Source organism: Cucurbita pepo, chromosome LG02 (genome assembly GCF_002806865.2).
Source record: "Cucurbita pepo subsp. pepo cultivar mu-cu-16 chromosome LG02, ASM280686v2, whole genome shotgun sequence".
Lineage (NCBI taxonomy): Eukaryota > Viridiplantae > Streptophyta > Magnoliopsida > Cucurbitales > Cucurbitaceae > Cucurbita > Cucurbita pepo.
This window is the reverse complement of record NC_036639.1, coordinates 11,494,326-11,516,584: the sequence shown is the minus strand read 5'-3', so window position 1 is coordinate 11,516,584 and position 22,259 is coordinate 11,494,326. Positions and strand designations below refer to the sequence as shown.

Sequence of the window (22,259 nt, the reverse complement as noted above, 5' to 3'; positions counted from 1 at the left end):
AGTTTAAATCTTATTCCTATCAAAAATAATTATTCCACTAATAACTCCCTTTCTCACTAAAATTTATAATAAATACAAATGAACAATATATACATAATCAAATAATAATAGGCTTCTACCACACAAACGTCGATGTTTTAGCTCAAACCAAAATTTATGTGATATGGGTTTCGGTTTCTCCTTCGTGAACTTCACTAATCTCTCCTATTTTTATTCCTATTGACCTATCTACAACTATAGATTCATCTTTTATTGCTGCAGTTTCTGTGGGTTCTTCAACAATCTCATTAGACACAATGTCAAGATAATTGAGCTCAGAAAAAGTGGGGGCTCGATGATGGAAAGGGGTCATCTCTTGGGAGCTTTGGGCTTTGCTGCTGCTCTCGAATACCATCGACGACAAGCGCCCAGCGACGAAGGGAGACGATCCCTCTTGGTGTTGGCTTGGGTCCAGGTCGTTGGGGTACTGGTGATGGTTACTCTGTTTTCTCTTTTGCTTCACATCTTGGTGCCATTTCCTTATGGCTTTGGCGGTATGTTCTTCTAATGCGGCAGCTTTGAACTGTGACCCCATCTGATCATATACAAGTACATTCAAAGTAGACGTCAAATATTCGAATCTCCACTTCGAGAATAAGATACTTTACTCATTGATGTATTTACCTGTGTGACAAGAGCATAGAGAGGTAGAGTACTGTAGCTGCACAACACTTGGACTGTGACCCTACAATAATTAACATTTTAAAAATTGTTACATATGGATTTTGAAGCTTAAAAATAACTATAAGTAGATCAATGAAGTTGTTAGATGACACTTACGCCAAGACTATTCTTATAATGATGACCACCAACTTTTCATGGTAGCAAGATTTAATCCCATATTGTAGCTGAAAATGTACAACGGAACTTAATGTAAACAAATCGTAAAAAGAAAAGAAAACGAAGAATAATAAATATGCATAAATTTTTACCGTGACCCAAATGATAAAAGAAAGCTCGAATGCATTCTGAAAATGAAAAGGAAGGAGAAGAAAAGTGATCAATTGTGGGTAAATAAGTTGGATTGGAGAATATGTTAGATAATTTACCATAAACAAGGTGAAATGAAGGAGGGTAAGAACAAATTTGGGGTGATTGAACCAGAAGAGATCATCACTTGGTTCAACCATTGGGGCTCCTTTGATCACATCGGTCTTGTGTTGAAGCTCAAGGGCAAGCCTTGCTACGATCACTTCAAGCTTTGTTCCAAGAGCTAGCACTATCTACATGGTGCAACAATTCAATGTTCCCAACTGAGAATGTTTGTGAAAGTTCTCTATTTATAATCAAATAAATAAGAATGATATGGAAATAGTAATAAATGAAAAAAAAAAACAATAAATATAAAGATATCTAGGATAAAAAGATATATATCTAGATATTTGGCTTATAATAAAATATCAAATATGATATATGTAAACTATTATTTAAACCTATCAATCATCTCTCACCGATGGTAAAAATGTATTTAGCAAATGATAGTAAACTTACAATTAATGGAAGAAAAGACACCCACATATATGCATTCCAACCTGACATATATACAAATATATTTTTCAGCCAATTTTTAGTAAATAAATAAAATAAAAAATGCAAAAGCTTATAAACTAATGGGAAAAAAACTTACCATGCACATCTACGAGGATGAAGATAACTACTATGAGCCACATGAAAGGACTGAATCAAAGAAAAAAAATAGTAAATTATAAAAAGATAAAAAAATAAAAGTTACCGTCCAAATGGAGCGGGTAAAGATTACAAACCTCATGCCAACGACCACTTTGAAGTCATCATGCAACGATCTTTCAATGTACTTTTGGAAGTTAAAAGAAGTGTTTCCACGTATGTGAGTCTGTTCAAAATGAAAACAATAAATTGCTCTTACACTAAATAGAAAATGAAAAACGAAATCCAAATATAAAGAAATTGTACGGTACCGATATGAAACCATGACGAAGGGTTAGGTAATCAACTTTGGCAACTGAACGAAAGAATTGTCTAAAGAAACATTTCTGCAAATTTTTCAGAACACATTAATTGCATCAAATTTTCAAATTTTGAACACCCACTTTCAATAATTTATATATAACATTTAAGGCTACAGAGACCCAATTGAAATAGCTTATAAACAAATATAAAAATAAAATAAAAATAAAAATAAAAATTTACCGTCCAAAGAAGTAATGGTGGTGTGGCACAAGAACTAATATGTCGACGTCCAAAGGTTGTTTGCCTTGTGAATCTAAAACGATTAGGATCTAACCGTCNTAAAAATAAAATAAAAAAAATAAAAAAAAAATTACCGTCCAAAGAAGTAATGGTGGTGTGGCACAAGAACTAATATGTCGACGTCCAAACGTTGTTTGCCTTGTGAATCTAAAACGATTAGGATCTAACCGTCCGAAAAAAAATCAAAATTAATCCATAAAAGTTAACTCTCGTTATGAATCACATTTAATATTTAACTTATCGGCTATATCAATTTGCATAGTAAACATTTATTTTTTAAAATTTAAGATATACATAAATCTTTACAACTCTAAGCTAACTAAAAGTCTAACTAAAAAAAGACATTTATTTTTACTTCCAATCATTTTNGCTATGAATCACATTTAATATTTAATTTATTGGCTATATCAATTTGCATAGTAAACATTTATTTTTTAAAATTTAAGATATACTCTAAGGTAACTAGACGTCTAACTAAAAAAAGACATTTATTTTTACTTCCAATCATTTTTCTTCATTTACTTTTATAAAAGTCTAAAGTTAATCCTATAAATATATTAATTATCTAACTCACGGTCTATTTATGAAAGTCAAAAAGTAGCACCATGTATATGATAGCATATTAATTTCCCAACGTTACTTAATTAGACAATTAATATTGNAAGTCAAAAAGTAGCACCATGTATATGATACCATATTAATTTCCCAACGTTACTTAATTAGACAATTAATATTGGAGACTAATTTGGTATGATTATGAAGCATGAAGTGAAATAATTTCAATTACCATAAATATAATTAAATAATTTCAATTACCATTGGCCACTTGATAATCCAAGGTATGAGTTTCTTCCTCCCAAGCTTTCCAACGCCTCATCTGTTTAAATTTCATTCAAATATAAAGAAAAAAAAATGTTTAAAAAAAAAAAAACAAAAAACCCAAATTCAATAGGGGACCGATTCAAATATTATTGGGTCCAAATTTAATTTAAATTAAACTAAAAATAATAATATTTGACTTATGATAACGACAGCCAAATTTCTTGAGNTAAACAAAAAACAAAAAACCCAAATTCAATAGGGGACCGATTCAAATATTATTGGGTCCAAATTTAATATAAATTAAACTAAAAGTAATAATATTTGACTTATGATAACGACAGCCAAATTTCTTGAGCCATGAAAACGACAACCGTAGCTGCCGTTTTAAAGCATTCCAGAATTTTGTAGTCTAACAAATAAATGATGCCTCAAAGAAAGTCAACAACAAACCTACGAAGTCTTTTTCTTTATTTATTATTTTTTGAAATAAAAAACTTTGTTCGTTTGCCCTCTAATAAATATTTATATAAACTAATTTTAACGCAACGTATTCTCGACCATAGAAATTTTAAATTGTTTTAGAATTAGAATTTATATTTTATTAATACAATAACGTAACCATCTCAAATAAAACTTAAAAAAAAAAATTATTATATTATATTTATATCTTATTTTACTCCTCGCTTTCCCATNAAAAAAAAAAAAAATTATATTATATTTATATCTTATTTTACTCCTCGCTTTCCCATTTTTTGTAGTTTTCATTTATTTAATGTACATATGTTTTGCCTTTTCATCTACCTAATAACATATTATTTAAAATATTTACTCAATATATANTATTTATTTAATGTACACATGTTTTGCCTTTTCGTCTACCTAATAACATATTATTTAAAATATTTACTCAATATATATTTATATAATTTAATTTTTTAAAATAATAGGAATTAATAGGAAGGACAAAATAGTAATAATAATAAATAAGAGAGATAGAGAAGACCTTGGCCTTTCCCAACGCCATGGTGAGGACACTGTAAACAATCTGCATAACAGCCAACACGAAGATGAAGTTGTTCAGTTGATTCATTCCTCCTTGCGATATCAGCGAGGTCTTCCCCTGCCAACGCAATTCATAATCAATTGATCATTAATTCAAACAGCAAAACTTTAATTTCACTGTTTTTTACTCCAATTCTTCAATTGAGTTCGAACTCGATTAACTCGACTCATCTTTGACTCAGTCAGTACCTTCGCAGTACAGTAATCCGAAGATGAAGAAGATGATGAAGAAGATGATGAAGAAGAAGAATCATCACCACCACCACTATCTTCACTTTCTGCTGCGAGGCTCACGAATTTTTCCATCATCCATGAAAACGACCGATTTGCAGAGGAGGCTGATCGCGATTGTTCCATCTCCAGATTCTTATCTGCTTTGATCTGTATTTCTCTCTGGCATGGAAGCATCGTATACGCTACGCTATTCGGAATACAAATCTTCGATACCGGCTGTTGCGTTACCGTCAGTGTTAGCGACATGAACCCTAGCAGCATCAGAACTGCTTCGATTAATTTTAAAAAGTCTTAATTCATCATTTAATATGTTTTAAAATAATTGGCCTTTTTAACTTATTTCACATTTTTTAAATTCATAAATGCACTGCATACAAAATTTAAAATTTAATTTTTATTTAGTAAATCAGTTATTTAAAATATATATATATATATATATATATAAACAAATTTATTAGATATCGGTTAGTTCAAAACATTATTAAACACACTCGATGAAAATGGATATAAACTTAAAAATTTATGAATTAAATTTACAATTTAATCAATTTTATGTATACTTTAGTATTCTAGTAATTCACTAATAAATATCAATAATTTTTTATTTTCGTTTTTGGTCTATAAATTTATTTAAAAATGTTTGCTTACTCTTAAGAAAAAGTAAAACATGTCGGGTAGAAATTTTATCATCTTATCTTTATAGTATTCATCGATAAATTGATTTAAAGAGTCAATTATTTAAACATTGAAGTTCCTAATTTCGAACAAGTCAAGCTAAGTGTTATGGATAAGGTTATAGATAAGAGACTTTAAAAAATAAAAACAAAAAACGAATTTTGCCCCGAGCTAGAGAAATGAAAATTATGGAGCTTAGAGATAACCCATGACTCCTTAAGTCTCGAGGAGGAAAGGATCTGGGTCTAAACCTTAGTCTCATCATGAGGCCAAAGCCGAGGTGACCTCTTCATTTCAAGGGGCACGTGTCTCCCATGTCTCGAGACCATGGTATCCTTAGTTAGCATGTTTTCCTTATCCAATTATTAAAAAAATAAGTTTTATTTCCAAAATTCAAATAATGTATACTTCACTTGTTTGACTAATTACATCCATCTTTAAATATTAATTTCTAAATAGTTTTACTAGATAATTCTATTTTTTTTTTATTTGCTTCTTTTTATGATAATATAATATTACTAATAAAAAAAAAATACAAATTTGGTTAGTAAAAGGATAAGCTTAGCCTTTGGTAAAAAAACAGAATATTTGCTACTAATATAAATACAAAAGAAATAATAATAATAATAATAATAATAATGGGTTTTAGATCTTTGGATGTAATGTAATCAACGGTCCTGATTAAAGCAAAGTTGAAATATTTGAAAAAAATGGAATACAATAAAATAAAAACAAAAATTTAAAATATTGTTAGAAAATGTGTCGAGTCATCACGTTTACTTACTAAAAAGTCAAAGTCTTCCTTTTTGTCCGTCTATAAAACCATATAAAGGCAGGCCATCATCATTATTCTCAATTCACATTATTTTTGGTCTTCGTTTTCTTTCTCTGTTAGTTGACTTAATTACTATCTTTGAAGTTTCAGCCTTTCTCACTCGAAACCCAACACCCACGTGAGCCGTCGCCATCGTTTGCGGTGGACGTTTCCGACGTAACTTGGCCTCTGGAGGAGGTGACAAGTGTGCCACCAAGGTATCGACACAAACCCATTATTCTTTTTCTATGACTCAATTATAAGAACTTTAAAATTGTACGTAATTAACTTGAAACAAGCTAAAAGATATCGTATTGGTTTATAGGGATAATAGTCTTCACTTTTAGAATCAATAAGTGGTATGATCATGTCGCGAGGGCAGCAAGGGATGTCAGGGCTATCAAGTGCCGAATTCGAATTTTAAATCCCAATTTGAATCTTAACGTGGTCATGTCGTGAGAATGCAGTAGAATGTCAGGGACATCAAATATCAAATTCGTTATGAACATAAAAAATTAGGTTATTGTTAGTAGCACAAAGTCGTTCTTTACATTCATCTTCCCTCTTCTTACATCTTACCGTTCATATCATTGGTATTAACTATACAATTTCAAAGAACGCACGACCCATGGTAATGTCACCTTTGTCATACGATTTGGACGAAATGGCAGGATCGATCCAGCTGAAAATTTGAAGACAAAATGCGATAATTCTGATAGTGAAACATGAACATGTTCATGTTTTCAATTGATTATTATTAGTTTAGCTTTCAAAATCTTGTCATTTCAGATTCACTTATCAACCATTGATTGGATGTTTCAATTAATTTTAAAAACATGAACACATGCATTGGTTGTTGAGCTTTCAATATTATTATTGATTATTGATATTTCAACACATAACCCAATTAATAATTCTATTAACAAATCTTTTAATATAAAAATTATCATACATTTATTTTAATAATTCTCTTCAAATAAATTTAACACAAACCTTAAAAAAAACAAAAAACAGAACATACCCTAAATCAAAACAACAACACAAACCAATATTAATTTATCCACACCAAACAACACCAGCAAATTCAATCAAGAACTAATCCACACCAACATTCCGGCGGCAGCGACAGCGGAGACCACCGACATTCCGGTGAGAGCCACGGCAGCCGAGTTGTCATCGGCCGAATCCTTGGGGCTCTCGGAAATGGCCTTGGCCTTTTTCTTGGAGTTATCCGGCGCTGGAGCTGGAGGCGGGGGACGGGGCTGGAAGACGCCGATCGGTTTGAGGACGGAGTCAACCTGGTAGATGGCGAGTTGGTTGTCGGTGTAGACAGTACCGGAGATGGAGGTATTGACGAGGCCGGTGGAGACGTTGACGGAGTTGCCAGAGGTGGTGACATTGAGAGGAAACTCGTAAGCGTCGCCCGCTTGAGTTATCACCGGATTGCTAACCGTTTGGAAGTTCGAGAGCGATAGGAAATTCGGGATCATGTGGAATTGGAGAAGCTCAACTTTTTCTTGGTCGCTCAGGGAGTTAAGCGTGCCTGTTTTTTTACAAGAAATAATGAATACGATAGCTAACGAACGACACAAACATTATTAAAAGTGAGCGTTTTTGTGATAGTAATACCCGATTGGAGGGTGGAGAAGGCATTATCAGTGGGGGCGAAAAGGGTGAGCTCAGAATTGGAGTCATTGAGCTGAGTGTTGATTTGGTTAGCCACTTGAGTGCTCTTCAGCAGCCTTATGAGGACAGTGAACTGGCCAGCCTTTTCAAGTATTTTTGTGATGTTCATGGGCGGCGGCGGCCCCGGAGCTTCGGCCGGCGACTGGCCGGAACAGCGGCGGAGGAGGAGGAGGAAGATGATGAGAGAGAAGAGGGTATTCATGATTATTTTGGTGTTGTGGTGGTGAAGAGGAAGGACCCAAAGGGCCTTTTTATGCAATGTTTTTAGTGTCGGCGCAATCAACCATTAATTAATTAATGGCTAAATTAATAAAAATAGGTGTACAGAAATCTCTCTCTAACACATGTGTTTTAATACGGTGAGGCTGACAGTGATACCATCAAAGTGGACAATATTTACTAACGGTAAGATTAAGCTGTTAGAATATCATTCTTCAATTTTAAGAGTACTAATGACATTTCACCCCTAATCACAATTCATCCGCTCATTCTTCAACCTCAGTCGATTCGGACCTCCACTTAGTTTCACCTAAGCTTCATCCTAGTCATGAATAGATCACCCAGGTTCGGGTCCATAAGTAGTGACAATTGCTCCATGAAAACTCGCTTTCGCTACGGCTCCAGTGGGTTCCCTTAACCAAGCCACTGCCTATGAGTCGCCGGCTCATTCTTCAACAGGCACGCGGTTAGAGTCCTGGTCTCCTCCAACTGTTTGTAAGCTTACGGTTTCATGTTCTATTTCACTCCCCGATGGGGGTTCTTTTCATCCTTCCCTCACGGTACTACTTCACTATCGGTCACCCAGGAGTATTTAGCCTTGCAAGGTGGTCCTTGCTGATTCACACGGGATTCCACGTGCCCCATGCTACTCGGGTCAGAGCTTGTTGAAGGGTGGAGTGTATTTTTGGAATAAATTATTAACAGTTTCAGTCTAAAAGTAACCGTTAGAGTATTTTTGAACTTTCTTAACGTTTTAAGGGTATTATTGTAATTTTTAAAGGTTTAATGTACGAGTATTTTATTAATAACTTATTTTAAACTTAAAAAAAGAGCTTTTATGGTGAATTATTGAACAAATGTATAGTCTTAGTTACAAAAGAAACATCTTGAGATGAACCCTTTTACCTTTCTTGAAAACAAATGGATTGCTTGTGAAAGCAGAAATATGAAAGATGCCCATCATTGCTTTACTTTCACTTATATACTTTTAAAAAGTTTAAATCGAGATGGTCGAGCTATGGATACGTCCATCAATCACGAAGTTATGTTGTAGGTCTAGCTTCCCCATTTTCTAGTTGTTTGAAGATCAACAACGACATCAGGTTAGTCTCGTAACCCTATATATAGCATTTTATCGCTACTTACAACATCTCAACACTTTCATCGAAAGTAACTTAACCCTGTTAGTAACGTCTCAAACCATTAGAGAATTTAAAAAAGAGATGTTCGAGGCTCAAGATTGTAACTATTAAACAAGAAGTAGAAAATCAACCCGACAACATTTATTATCAAACTTAAGATTCGAATTCTCATGCTCCATAAGTTGTTGAAATAAAAAAATGGTATCAAATTGTTATCGATGGTATACCGACGTATTAAAACGTGTCGAAATTGAGAATCCGAACTCTTGAATGAACTAAAACTTGGCTTTGTTAATGAACAAGAAGCAATATGGTTACTATTTTAGTACATCACAGCAAAAAAGGCATTGCTATTCCACTCTTCTTCCACAAATGTCAGCCTCATCCATAAGGACAAAACAATGATTCTCCAAACAAAACAAAAACAACGTAAGAAAAGCCAACAAGAGACAAGACAAAACCAAAAAACACAACAAAAACAAAAGCAAAAGCCAAGAAATCTTAAGATTATATGGTTTCAACATTTGGGAAGATCAGCTGGTGGAGGCAAAAGCTTCTGATTTGGGAGCTTCCCATCCAACACCAACCAAGCCATCTTCAAGCCCCAGCTCGTGTGCACCTCTAAGTGACAATGCATGAACCACACTCCTACATAAAGTTCAAATCATAAAAAAACGAGACGAACATTTGATATAACTTAACCTTAAATACATCGTAACCTAGAAAACGAGCGAACATCTGATATAACTTAACCTTACATATATTGTAACCTAGAAAATGAGCGAACATCTAATATAACTTAACCTTAAGTATATCGTGACCTAAAAACGAGCGAACATCTGATATAACTTAACCTTAAGTATATAGTAACCTAGAAAACGAGCGAACATCTGATATAACTTAATCTCAAGTATATCGTAACCTAAAAAACGAACGAACATTTGATATAACTTAACCTTAGATATATCGTAACCTAAAAAACGAGCGAACATTTGATATAACTTAACCTTAAATATATCGTAACCTAAAAAACGAGAGAACATATGATATAACTTAACCTTAAGTATACCGTAACCTAAAAACGAACAAACATCTGATATAACTTAACCTTAAGTATATCATAACCTAGAAAACGAGCGAACATCTGATATAACTTAACCTTAAGTATATCGTAACCTAAAAAACGAGCGAACATTTGATATAACTTAACCTTAGATATATCGTAACCTAAAAAACGAGTGAACATGTGATATAACTTAACCTTAAATATATCGTAACCTAAAAAACGAGCGAACATCTGATATAACTTAACCTTAAGTATACCGTAACCTAAAAACGAACGAACATCTGATATAACTTAACCTTAAGTATATCATAACCTAGAAAACGAGCGAACATCTGATATAACTTAACCTTAAATATATCATAACCTGAAAAACGAGCGAACATTTGATATAACATAACCCTAAATATATTGTAACCTATGAACTTAAGCTTTTACGTACCTGGATTGTCAGCACGAAAGCGAATGGCGACCCACCCGCCAGCGGGCACACCGACCGTGTTCCTTTCAACCGGGTCAACAAGATTAAAGCTTGGAGGGTCTTTATTAGGATCAAAGTTACCAAATCCTTGCCCAACAACAAAGAAATTGAAGCCATGCAAATGAAGAGGATGGCTCTCAGCTCCAAGAATACTTGTATCTTGCAATATAAGCTCCACAGTTGTATTGAAAGGCAAAACCTCAAGCTTTGTGCCATTACCAACCATGGTGTTATTAGGAGGGTTACCAGTGTAATTAAATGGAATTAAGGGCTGATTAGGAAAAAAAGGGCTATAAACCCCTTTGGATTGCCCTGAATAATGAGCTTGAAGAAGCGCAGTATTAGGCATTACAAAGGATATGTTGTTAATTGAAGCTGCAAACATGGTTCCATTTGGTCCTTGACATGTTTGGTTGTTTTGGTTACAAGGGTTTGTCCCAAGCCCGACCGTGAAGAGGAATTTCTTGTCGATGTTTTGAGGAACATTGGCTGGAAATTTGGAGTTGGCTAAGCTTCTAAGTTTGTTGGTGAAATTTGTTGCAAAGGAAGTGTCATTAAGTGGTGGAAGATTTGGTTTGTAAATTGGGAGATTTTTTGTGGAAATTAATGAAGATGTTTCGTATTCTAGGATTCCAGCAACCGTGGAATTGTCGAATGTTCCTTGGCCCGTTACGTATGGTCGTGCAAGCATGAAAAAAGTGGCGTTTGGATAATCGGGTTTTGTTTGAAGAAGAACATTTGTGGTTTGTCCTGGCGCTATCAAAAGAGTGTTTGTTTCAAAGGGTTTGACATAAATGGCATCAACATCAACAATCTTGAGCGTATGATTTGCTATGCTGAAGAACAATTCATCGTTTAATGCTGCATTCACTAATCGAAGTAGATATGTTCTTCCGGGCTTCACTTTCAGCTTTAACGTATCTGCAAGCCAAGAAATCGTATCAAAATCGTACCTTTTCAGGCGTTTAAAAGACCCTTTTGATTAGGAATCACGACTCTCCACAATGATATGATATTGTCTACTTTGAGCATAAGCTTTCGTGATTTCCCAGAAAATGTATTTCTTACTTATAAACGCATGATTATTCCCTAAATTAATCAATGTGGTACAGGGCTCCCTCCCAACAATCCTCAATTGTAATACCTTTGGCGGAGCAATTATACAAAGGTCCAGGGAGACCGTTCATTGTATAAGCGTCTGATACATTAGGACCTCCACCCGTTTGCAAAGCTTGGGCAATAACAGCTTCCATGTCGGAATTCCACCATTCCCCTTTGAAAAACAACGAAACATGTTCAGGGTAAGTACAAAATCGTTATCAAACAGGACCTGTATGAGAATAAAGACGTTACCGAATAGGATCGGGAACTCCTCGTAGGGTTTAGCAAATGGGTAAGGAACTCCATGTTTGGGAAGGATGATTATAGGTCCATAGAGTGTTGATCTTAGCCAAGAAATATGAGCATGCCAGAAGAGAGTTCCTCTTTGGCCAATAATGGTGTAATTATACACATAACTTTGACCAGTTTGAATAGGACATTGAGTGATATAAGCTGGTCCATCAGCCCACCCTGATCTGAGTTGCCTAATTCCATGCCTAACCCACATAAACAATCTAAAAAAGTTACAACTTTTGTTCATCAATAAGCATCAAAATCACACATAAAATCATACCAATGGATAGATATGTTGTTAGAAACATGGTTAACCACTTCGATAAGGAGACGATCGCCCTCCCTAGCAACGATACGAGGGCCAGGGAACTTGCCATTGACGGTCACCATGGTCTTGGTGTGGCACAAACGGGTCACATTTTGCAGCTTAATCTGAAAATGATACTCAAAGATCACATTTTGATATCAACTAAACCAATCAAAGAATCAAAATGAAAAAGGAAGAACACTTAGAGGTATACTTCAAACTTATAATGTCTGGTAATGCCTGCAAACACCAAATTAGGAATCAAACATGACAAAACGAAGCAAAAGAAGAGGAATTTGTGTGTAAAAACACCCATTTTCTTGGTGTTCAAAGGAAATTTGGTGGGTGATTTTGTGTTTTGTGAAGGGATTATCATGGAATGTGTGTATATATAGTGGGAAAAAGTGAAGTGTTTGGTTGGTCAATTGGATATGGACATATGCAATCTAAGGAGGGCCAGCTAGGTTGTTTGAACAACTCTAGAGTGGTGTCCAAGATAATCAATATTACAATTTGATACACACTTTGCTATTGAATTCGACTCTTTTCATAACTCGGGTCGGTTCTTCTTTTGGGTTTAACGACATCTGTAGGGTAAAGATTTGAATCTCGATATGTTTGTCCTAGTCAATTGAATTATGGTCGAGCTGATTTAACCTTATATTTCTAATTATGAAAAGGATCCGTTAATCTTTTAAAATAGAAAAATATTATTTTCAAAATATTCAAATTATAAGGCGTAATTCGTTATTAATAAAAGCGTGAAAACCTCTCCTAAACCGTCCTTACTTGACCGTCTAAAACAGACAATATTGGTTGAGTTTATATTGATTTTTACTATTAATTTTATATTTGGTTGTCACATATGGGTGGAATTTTTAGTTCTAAGAGTGGTTGGAGTCCAATAAATCATTGCTAAAAGTCAAAATGAATTATTGCACATTTTCTTTAACGACCATAATTATCAATTTTATCCATAATGTTCTAAAATTTTGATTTTTTTTTATATTAAAACGTGTCTAATAGTTTCGAATTTTTTTATGTTATGTCTTATAGATTTTTAAATTTTAAATTTTGTCTTTAATGGAAACCTCTCTCTATTAGACGCGTTTTAAAATCGTGAGGCTGACGACATATGTAATGGGCAAAGCGGACAATATCTGTTAGCTCAAGGTTTAATTTAACGGACCTTTTAAATACATAATGAAAATTTACAACGTTAAGCGTTTAAGGACCTACGAGAGCATCAATCTAACGTCGGGAATTGAGAGAAACGGACGGCTGTAAAGATTGAGCTTCCATGCAAAGAAAGAGTTGTTGGGGTAGTGTGTCACATGAGTTGGTTTGATATTAGTTGATGGGTCATTTTGGGGTTTGGAGTAAGTTTGTAATGGTATTTTATCATATAATAATATTGCATGGAGTTTGGGGGAAGAGACATTATTATCCTTTTGGATATGATATGAACAGTTGGTTGGACAGCCTCGTTTTTGAAGCTATTTTGTTTCAAGCAATAACACACCAGAGACCAACGACCAGACTTTCCTCTTTTGTAAGTTACTATGTATGTGTTTCTTGTTCCACACTTTGTTGCTGTTTTTCGACTATTCAAACGTTGTGGAGGCTGCTTGTTGAGCTTCTAAAATCAAACAATTTTATTTTGGAATGGATTTAAAATCATTAACCTTCGTATCCGTGATTATTTGTATGGTACGTGAATGTTTTCGTTGTAGCAACTCAAACCTATCGCTGTTAGATATTGTCCGCTTTAGCCTGTTATATATCACTGTCAACCTTACGGTTTTAAAACGCATGTGTTAGAAAGAGATTTTCACACCCATATAAATGATGTTTTGTTCCCGTGTTCAACCGATGTGAGATCTCACATTAGTAGTATACCAAAGAGAGAGACTTTTAGAGTCGACTCTAGCACACACATTCATTTTGAGCTGTGTTTTAGGTGGTTAGTCTTTTAAGGGCAACTCTGCGTACAACTGATACTGTCAAGACTTGGAACAAGATTGCACTACATTCCACCAGTTTTTTGCGACTTTCACTTTCAACCTGATTCACCGCCTAGAACCCGGAATAGCCTAAATAGGTTGGTTTGTGTTCCACTTCCAAAGTCAGTCGTCTTTGCCCAAGTGTGGACTGTGGACGACTCTCTTGTGGTTCCATTCCTTCTTACTTGACTTCTGCATCAACCCAACCCGAATAGGAAGAAGTGGGTCAGCAGCGGTCCACTGGAAGACCCTTTGTATAGGGCATTTTCCTAAGTGTAAGGCAGCCAAAGCATGCTGTACTTTTTTTTCAATAGCATCATACCCACCTGCCCAAATCTTGAAAAGTTGTCTCCATGTGGGCTTGAAGACTAGCTGGGCCTACAGAAAGAAATCTAACAAATGGGCCTCAAGACTAGCTGGGCCTAAAAAAGAAAACTAACAAATGGGCTTCACGACTAGATGGGCCGAAAGAAAGAAAACTAACAAATGGGCTTGAAGACTAGCTGGGCCGAAAGAAAGAAAACTAATAAATGGGCTTTACTACTTGATGGGCTTAAAGAAAAAACTAACAAATGGGCTTCACGACTAGCTGGGCTTAAAGAAAGAAAACTAACAAATGGGCTTCACGACTAGCTGGGCCTAAAGAAAGAAAACTAACAAATGGGCTTCATGACTAGCTGGGCCTAAAGTAAGAAAACTAACAAATGGGCTTGAAGACTAACTGGGCCAAAAGAAAGAAAACTAATAAATGGGCTTGACGACTAGCTGGGCCTAAAGAAAGATATCTAACAAATGGGCTTAAAGAAAGAAAACTAACAAATGGGCTTGAATACCGAAGCCCAATAACTAGACCAAGCCCACAATTGTTGATAGACCACGCATGATCAGAAAAGAATATTCAAGAAAATAATTAGTTTATTTATGACTTGTTTGAAATTAATTCCAGTTTTCAAAGTTAATATAAATTTGAGTAAGTCGAATATATTAAAGATTTTTTAAAATAAAATTAAATAAAAAAACTTGTAATAATGTTTAAAATTAAAATATTTTAAAGTTTAAATTAAGGTTGGAATATTAATCGAAATTAAATGTTTTTTTTTTATAAATGAAAATCCAAATTTTGAGATAGAGCTTTAAAACCGGCTCAAGGCTGGATCCTCGCAAAATTTGATCAGAAAAAACCACCAAGAAGTCAATTAAGTTAGAAGAAGTCTACGAATCCAACGGCTCAAGATATTTCCTTGGAAATCGACGGTCAACAAATATCTGCCATCTCAGATACAGTTCTGACAGATCAGGCCCATCACAGCCGTCCATTTTGATGACTCTTTCTCTTATACCCTTAAAAGTCCACCTTCTCCCCATTGCCCAAAATAACTAAAACCATTTCCATTACGCTCTACTTCTTACTTCCTCCGTAGATCGCGAAACCGCTCAAGCCTCCTTTTCTATTCCGCCGCCACCACCGGACCCCTATCACCGTCGCCATCGCTGCCGCGGACCCCACTCTCCTCAATTTTTGCTCACAACTGACAATCGACTTTTGTGGGATTCTGTGTTGTGTTCGTCTCTAATTTTGTGCTCCTTCCTTTTTTGATGATTGAGTTTTGTTGGATGAAATTTCGGCGATGAAGATGATGAACAACGGCTATAACAGTAGCTTTAACAGCAATAGTGTCGGATTGATGTCGAGCGCGGCGACGACCGCGGCGTCTTCGTCTTCGTCGACTTCGACGACGAACACCAACTCACAATCGCAAGGTCTCAAAACCTATTTTAAAACCCCTGAAGGACGGTACAAGCTTCATTATGAGAAGACTCATCCTCCTGGCTTTCCCCCCTTTTCCCATGGAAAATCAGTCTCGCAGGTGCTTCTTTTTTATACTTCAATTTTTCGATTCCACTTTGCAATTGGATGTTGAAATTGTTCAATCCATCGTAGTGTTCTTTTAATTTCTGCGTTGTCGATTGTTCTTTTATTGTGCTTGGTTCGAATTGTAGGTGACTCTGGCTCAGCTCAAGGACAAGCCGGCGCAGGCTGGTCCAACTCCAAGCTTGAGTTCTAGTACGAGTGCGAGTAGTGGAGTGAGATATGCGGCTGCGAAGTTCCTTGGGGTTGGGGGTGGAAATGGGGTTCGAGCTATTGGTTTTGCAGGTGGTAATGGCTCTGGTAAAGCTATTAATGGAACTAGTAGGAGCGGCTCACTTGCAGGTTCAAATGGCAGCCACTCTATTCTTAACCCCAACTACGATGGCAAAGGGACTTACTTGATTTTCAATGTCGGAGATACCATTTTCATTGGCGACCTTAATTCACCGGATAAGGTAACCAACGTGTAACAGTAAGGAATTTGTGCTATTCTTATTGATCAGTGTGTGTGCTGGGTTTGTAAATTATCTTGGTGGTTTCATAGGATCCTATAAAGTCCTTGCATTTTAGCAATTCAAATCCTATCTGCCATGCGTTTGATCCTGAAGCTAAGGATGGTCATGACCTACTTATTGGATTGAATTCTGGAGATGGTAAATATACTTCGTTTTTTTTATGAATGATTTGTGTTTGTTGTTTTTGGGAGAAACTGTGTTTGAATTGCTCATTCTCTATGCAAACTGTAGTCTACTCGGTTTCTTTAAGACAGCAATTACAAGATGTTGGGAAGAAGCTTGTTGGAGCCCAACATTATAACAAAGAGGGCACTGTCAATAACAGGCAAGAGCATTAGCCATATATTTTCTTAAATTGCCCGTCTTCTTCGACTATGTAGTCTTATTCCCTAGTGTGAAAGAGAGTTTTCTGAACATCCTTGTCCAATTTACCATATGAGTTACACCTCTTTTGTGTGAGCTACAGCTTTTCTCCTCCAGTTTCTGAAGATTAAATTATTTGTGCGAAATTTCTCATCATTGTTGTGCGTTAGCTAGATTCTTTCTATTCTTCAATGAAAGAGCTAGTAACTCTTTATATATGTGTGTGTATATATTGAAATAAAACAAACTGGTTTCTTGCTATTGGTAAAGTTGTGATGGTTCAATTAGATAACTTTCATACTTGTATCTCACTTTGATGATACTAACTGCTTTAGGAATTTGATACGCCATGTTGTTCAAAATATTGTTGAGCATTACCAATATGGGGATGTGGTGTATTCATCATGATCATGGGTTGCAGTTTCTCTGGCTGAATCTGTTTCTGATGATACGAACCTGAGTTTGTCTTACTTACTATAGATCACAATCGTGTTATTTGATCTAGAATCTTCCTAGATAAATGTATCATAAGTTAGAAAAAGGTTAGTTAGATATTGATCTGTCTAATTTTTTTTTTAGCAATCCACCCATTATTCTACCTCTTCTCTCTGTTTTTCTTTGATGATTCTGGTTTATGTGTGTGATTATTGATATTGGTTTGATCTTTGGCAGTCGATGTGTCTGCATTGCATGGATTCCAAAAAGTGACGGTGCTTTTGTTGTTGCTCATGCTGATGGAAATTTGTATGTCTATGAAAAGGCAAGCTTTTTTTTGTAAATGTGGCTATGTATCCTGCTCTTGTTGACTTATTTGTTCCACAGTATAAATTGAAATGTTAAATTACTTAATTTTCAGAGTAAGGATGGCAGTGTTGACTCTACTTTCCCTGTCATAAAGGATCAAACTCAATTTTCAGTGGCACATGCACGGTCCAGTAAGGTAGTTGAACAAAATAATGTCAGCATTAATAAATGCATTTTTTATAATGCATTAAGCTGCCAGAACTTGTTTTTGAAAAATATTCTTCTGCCTTGCTTTGTAATTACTGGAATCAAGTTTGTATCTGGCAGCAACATTAACTTGCAGAAACCTGAAAAATGTGTTTGAGCCATGTGCTCACCAGTGACATCTAATGCAAAATTGAGGCGAACTGAAGTTTTGTTTCATTTTGTTGATTTATTGGATCTAGACAATATAGCAATATTTTCAATTTAATGGCATTTTTAATGATGATTTTAACCCACCCTGTCATTCAGATCTTGGTTTATTGAAATTTTATGTCTCTTGCTGACTTTTTTCTTCCTTGGGAATTAACAATACAACTCCATCAACAGTTCCTGTCATTACATGCATCCAATGGTCCTTTTTATATGTTTATTTATTTACTTTATTTACTTTTTGGCAGAGTAATCCAATTGCTAGATGGCATATTTGCCAAGGTTCAATCAACAACGTTGCTTTCTCAACCGATGGGGTCTATTTGGCAACTGTTGGTAGAGATGGTATCCTCTCAAGTACTGATTCTCGTAATTTGATTAAGAATTTTCAAATCTTGGATCCTAACTATTGATCCTGATTGTAGGATATTTACGGGTATTTGACTATTTGAAAGAGCAATTGATATGTGGTGGCAAAAGTTATTATGGTGCTCTTCTATGTTGTACATGGAGGTATGTGCATACTGGTACTTATGAGAATGTTTGTGTTGCATTTGATATATCTTTGCCCGTTCTTCTTCAAGCTATATATATCTGCTAAAGGATCAAAAAGGTCGTAAATAACACTTTAATTTTATTTCTCAGTGGGGATGGAAAATATATTTTAACTGGTGGTGAAGACGATCTTGTCACAGTATGGAGCATGGAAGATAGGAAGGTGGTGGCATGGGGCGAGGGACATAATTCATGGGTAAAATTTTCCTCTAGAAATTGAGTATCTGCACATAACTTTTTAAAGCAAGTTTAGTATTCCCCTATAGCAACAAGCGAGCCTCTTATGACCAGTGCATGGAAAGATGCTTGCAATGATCACTTTATGTTGCTTTGGTGAACAAACACAATTTTAGAACTTTGTATGCCTTTGGCGATGATAATCTCTTTTTACTCATGATCTCCTGAAAAAAAAAAGGTGGAGCAAGATTGTAATTTATCTGATAAAAATTGATATTTAATTTATGCCTATTTATTGATGGTTGGCTAAAACATTATATTTCCTTTTGCTATATCGTTTCTTGAACAACATCTTTAAGTTAGTTATGTACTTTACATGAAGTTTTAACGTTTGCCTCAATTTACATGAGTAATTGTACTTTCCTGTTTTAAGAAATTGGCAAAACTTTTTATGCACCACTAGCAATCAACAAGAAAGCTTGTCATCTTATATTGTATCATCTCGTTCTCTTTAGTACCTCATTCTTTGTTAAGATCGTTATTGGGTTTTAGACTCAAGCCTTAGCATATTGTGAATTCTTTACTGCAGGTCAGTGGTGTGGCTTTTGATTCATATTGGTCATCACCAGCTTCAGATGACACAGAGGAAAATGTTGTATATCGATTTGGTTCAGTCGGTCAGGTAATTTCTATACGTTCAGTATGCCCCCTGTTTCTCGTCATATTTTGTAATATTGAACTTTATGCTGTCATTGCGGTATTTATATGATGTGATCTGGAGATTTGGCCGCTCTAATTTAATCAAGTAGATATTGGTGCTTAATTTGGAAAGTAATACGGGGGTATTGTATGGAGTTGGGAGGTTCACTACGTGATTTCTCTTTTTCGTAACACAATTCTTCAGTATAAAAATCCTTTGCAGAATAAGAAACTAAACGAATGATTAACATGGAGTTTACCAATCAGATAACTGAAGTGCAATATTGAGGTTTCGTTTTAGTGAAAAAAGTAAACTAATGATCACGAATTAAAATAATTTCTATGGTGTCATTGCCTGCCATCCACAATATTTGCTTTTTTCTTACTCTACTTCTAGAGATCTTGTTACTACACCCATACTTTTCTCTCTATTGGTTGGAAGAATTGAGCACTGATTTTGTGAAGTCATTTTCTCCTGGTGGGGGAGGTTTGGGAGGTTGCTAGGTTCAATGCCGATTTATTGTCGACAATTATCCAACCTTTTTGTAATATGAGCTTGATTTGATCCCCGCTTGGATTGCATTCTGTTTCTTCAGTTAGTATTTGGCCTTTTTTGTGTGGACTTTTTTTTCTTTTATCTCCTTGTACATTCTTTCATTTTTCTCCAACGCTAGATTGGTTGCTTATGAAGAAGGAAAAAAAATCTGCTCTTGGTTTCATGCTTTGTTACCGCATTAGCTTTACATAGTCTCCCTTTCTCAAATTTAATCTGGAAGCTATATGCCTTTTCACAGGATACGCAATTACTCTTGTGGGACTTGTCAATGGATGAGATTGTGGTTCCCCTTCGGCGCTGTCCTCCCGGTGGATCCCCAACATTTAGCGCCGGAAGCCAGTCAGCTCATTGGGATAGCATTACACCATTAGGCACTCTTCAACCTGCTCCATGCATGAGGGACGTTCCTAAACTTTCTCCAGTAGTAGCTCACCGTGTCCATACTGAACCCTTATCTGGCATAATATTTACCCAAGAGTCTATTCTCACAGCATGCCGAGAAGGACATGTGAAGATTTGGATGAGACCGTCCTCTGAAACCCAGTCAAGCAACTCGGAACCCCTTGTCAGTTCTAGCATGTTGGCAGGTCCCAAAGTTGGATCCTCTACTTTGAAATAGTGTTGCAAAATTGCAGTTTCGACATACCCGGGGATCCCCTTGTCGGTTCTAGCACGTTGGCAGGTACCAAAGTTGGCTCCTCTACTTTGAAGTAGCTTTGCAAAAATGCAGTTTCGGCATACCAGGATCTCGCTTGTACATGATTGTACCGGTCCGTCCACCCACTTGGATCTTGCTATTTGGCAAAGGGTGACGGGACAGTTTTTTGAGGTCTTCCTTTCTAATTCTAGAGATTAGGAAAGAGTATTACATTTGCTCAGCGTATTAACTCGCATCGTATTTGCAGCGGGATTAACCGATAGCTCTGCTTGTAAACTCTTGTTTGACATAAAATATGGCCATAGAAAATGCACAGGCTATTGTCACACTTGGCGGGTATGTAACATAACTTCAGTATATCTTATAATAGATGGGGGTCGATGACGACGACGACGAAAATAAGTTCATTTGAGGAAAAACTGAAGGTATATGATTGCCTAGCAATAATCAATTTATGGCATGGAATCGCCTCCTAATGGATTTGACTGCCATTGTTGGTTGCTGATCTTGTCTATCTCCATGGTTAAATTGCAATCTGGAATCTGTCAGTTTCTTATCTGCTTGTAATTTTCTGCTTTTATTCCCATCATACAAATGTATCTATGATTCATGCTCTATTTGATATTGAACATTGAAATTGTGGATATTATGTAAAATATCATCTTATCTTTTTTTCTTTTTTTTTTTTCATCTTCTTGGGGTTTTCATTGTTTGGTACATTGATAATAGTTTCCCATTTTATCGTTTATTCTATTAGATTGATGACAATGCTTTTCAGATTCCACATCAAGTAGAGAAGAGAACGAAACATTCTTTATAAGTGTGTGTAAATTTCTCTAGACACTTATAGACACGTTTTAAAACTTTGAGGAGAAGTAGTTTGGGAAGGAAAGTTTAAAATAAACTTCTCTAGACACTTCTAGACACGTTTTAAAACCTAGAGAAGAAGTAGTTTGGGAGTGACAAAGTAGTTTGGGAAGGAAAGTTTAAAATGACAATATTTGCTAGCGATAGGGTTCTAATGAAAAAAGAGCGATAGGGTTCTAATGAAAAAAAAAAACTCTCAATGCCTATAAATTTGTGAAAACAACCACAATATTGATATAAGTTTTCAATTATGTATTCATATATTTATTTTATTTTTTTATTTAATTTTATAATTATTTATTATAATTATTATTTATTCTCCGATAAATTTTCACTCTTTTAGAGGTAATTTTTCACGAACTAACATTTTACTTCTATTAAAAACATAAATTTGAATTAATGACTCGAACAACCTGAATCAATAAAAATTTATGGTTGGATTGAGTTGGATCAATCTGAACGAACTTATCTCAAAAAATTTATGGTTGGATTGAGTTTGGTTCATTAGGGTCAGTGAACCAACTTATCTCAAAAAATTTATAGTTGGATTGAGTTCTGTTCATTATTTAATAATAAATAAATATAAAAAAAAAATGTCTCAAAGTGGTGAAGCTTACATTTGAAAAACACTACATTGATGACTAATTCATTTTGCTTTATTGGACACCAA

At 35.2% G+C, this 22,259-nt stretch overlaps 4 protein-coding genes across 4 annotated transcripts; 1 reads left to right on the top strand and 3 right to left on the bottom strand.

The window, feature by feature from the left end:
* Positions 1-32: 32 nt before the first annotated feature.
* LOC111788478 (MLO-like protein 3) lies at positions 33-21,976 on the bottom strand. Its single transcript, XM_023668813.1, has 14 exons — positions 21,955-21,976; positions 4,342-4,655; positions 4,094-4,210; positions 3,085-3,145; positions 2,343-2,431; positions 1,977-2,051; positions 1,803-1,891; positions 1,667-1,716; positions 1,531-1,571; positions 1,089-1,262; positions 972-1,007; positions 820-887; positions 664-724; positions 33-574 (listed from the first exon to the last, which is right to left on the bottom strand). Exons 1-14 carry the CDS (start codon positions 21,974-21,976, stop codon positions 155-157), a joined length of 1,617 nt encoding a protein of 538 aa, XP_023524581.1. The 3' UTR covers positions 33-154.
* On the bottom strand, positions 6,825-7,795 carry LOC111787534 (fasciclin-like arabinogalactan protein 12). The gene is made up of 2 exons (XM_023667527.1): positions 7,505-7,795; positions 6,825-7,418 (listed from the first exon to the last, which is right to left on the bottom strand). Exons 1-2 carry the CDS (start codon positions 7,761-7,763, stop codon positions 6,964-6,966), a joined length of 714 nt encoding a protein of 237 aa, XP_023523295.1. The 5' UTR covers positions 7,764-7,795; the 3' UTR covers positions 6,825-6,963.
* Positions 9,194-12,514, bottom strand: LOC111787531 (laccase-17-like). Its single transcript, XM_023667524.1, has 6 exons — positions 12,383-12,514; positions 12,142-12,293; positions 11,820-12,064; positions 11,611-11,739; positions 10,428-11,387; positions 9,194-9,570 (listed from the first exon to the last, which is right to left on the bottom strand). The coding sequence occupies exons 1-6, from the start codon at positions 12,482-12,484 to the stop codon at positions 9,440-9,442; spliced, it is 1,719 nt and encodes a 572-aa protein (XP_023523292.1). The 5' UTR covers positions 12,485-12,514; the 3' UTR covers positions 9,194-9,439.
* Positions 15,549-21,393, top strand: LOC111787533 (WD repeat-containing protein 20-like). The gene is made up of 11 exons (XM_023667526.1): positions 15,549-16,039; positions 16,173-16,496; positions 16,586-16,694; positions 16,788-16,881; positions 17,592-17,679; positions 17,776-17,859; positions 18,326-18,422; positions 18,503-18,590; positions 18,723-18,828; positions 19,399-19,491; positions 20,303-21,393. Exons 1-11 carry the CDS (start codon positions 15,800-15,802, stop codon positions 20,681-20,683), a joined length of 1,704 nt encoding a protein of 567 aa, XP_023523294.1. The 5' UTR covers positions 15,549-15,799; the 3' UTR covers positions 20,684-21,393.
* Positions 21,977-22,259: the final 283 nt, after the last annotated feature.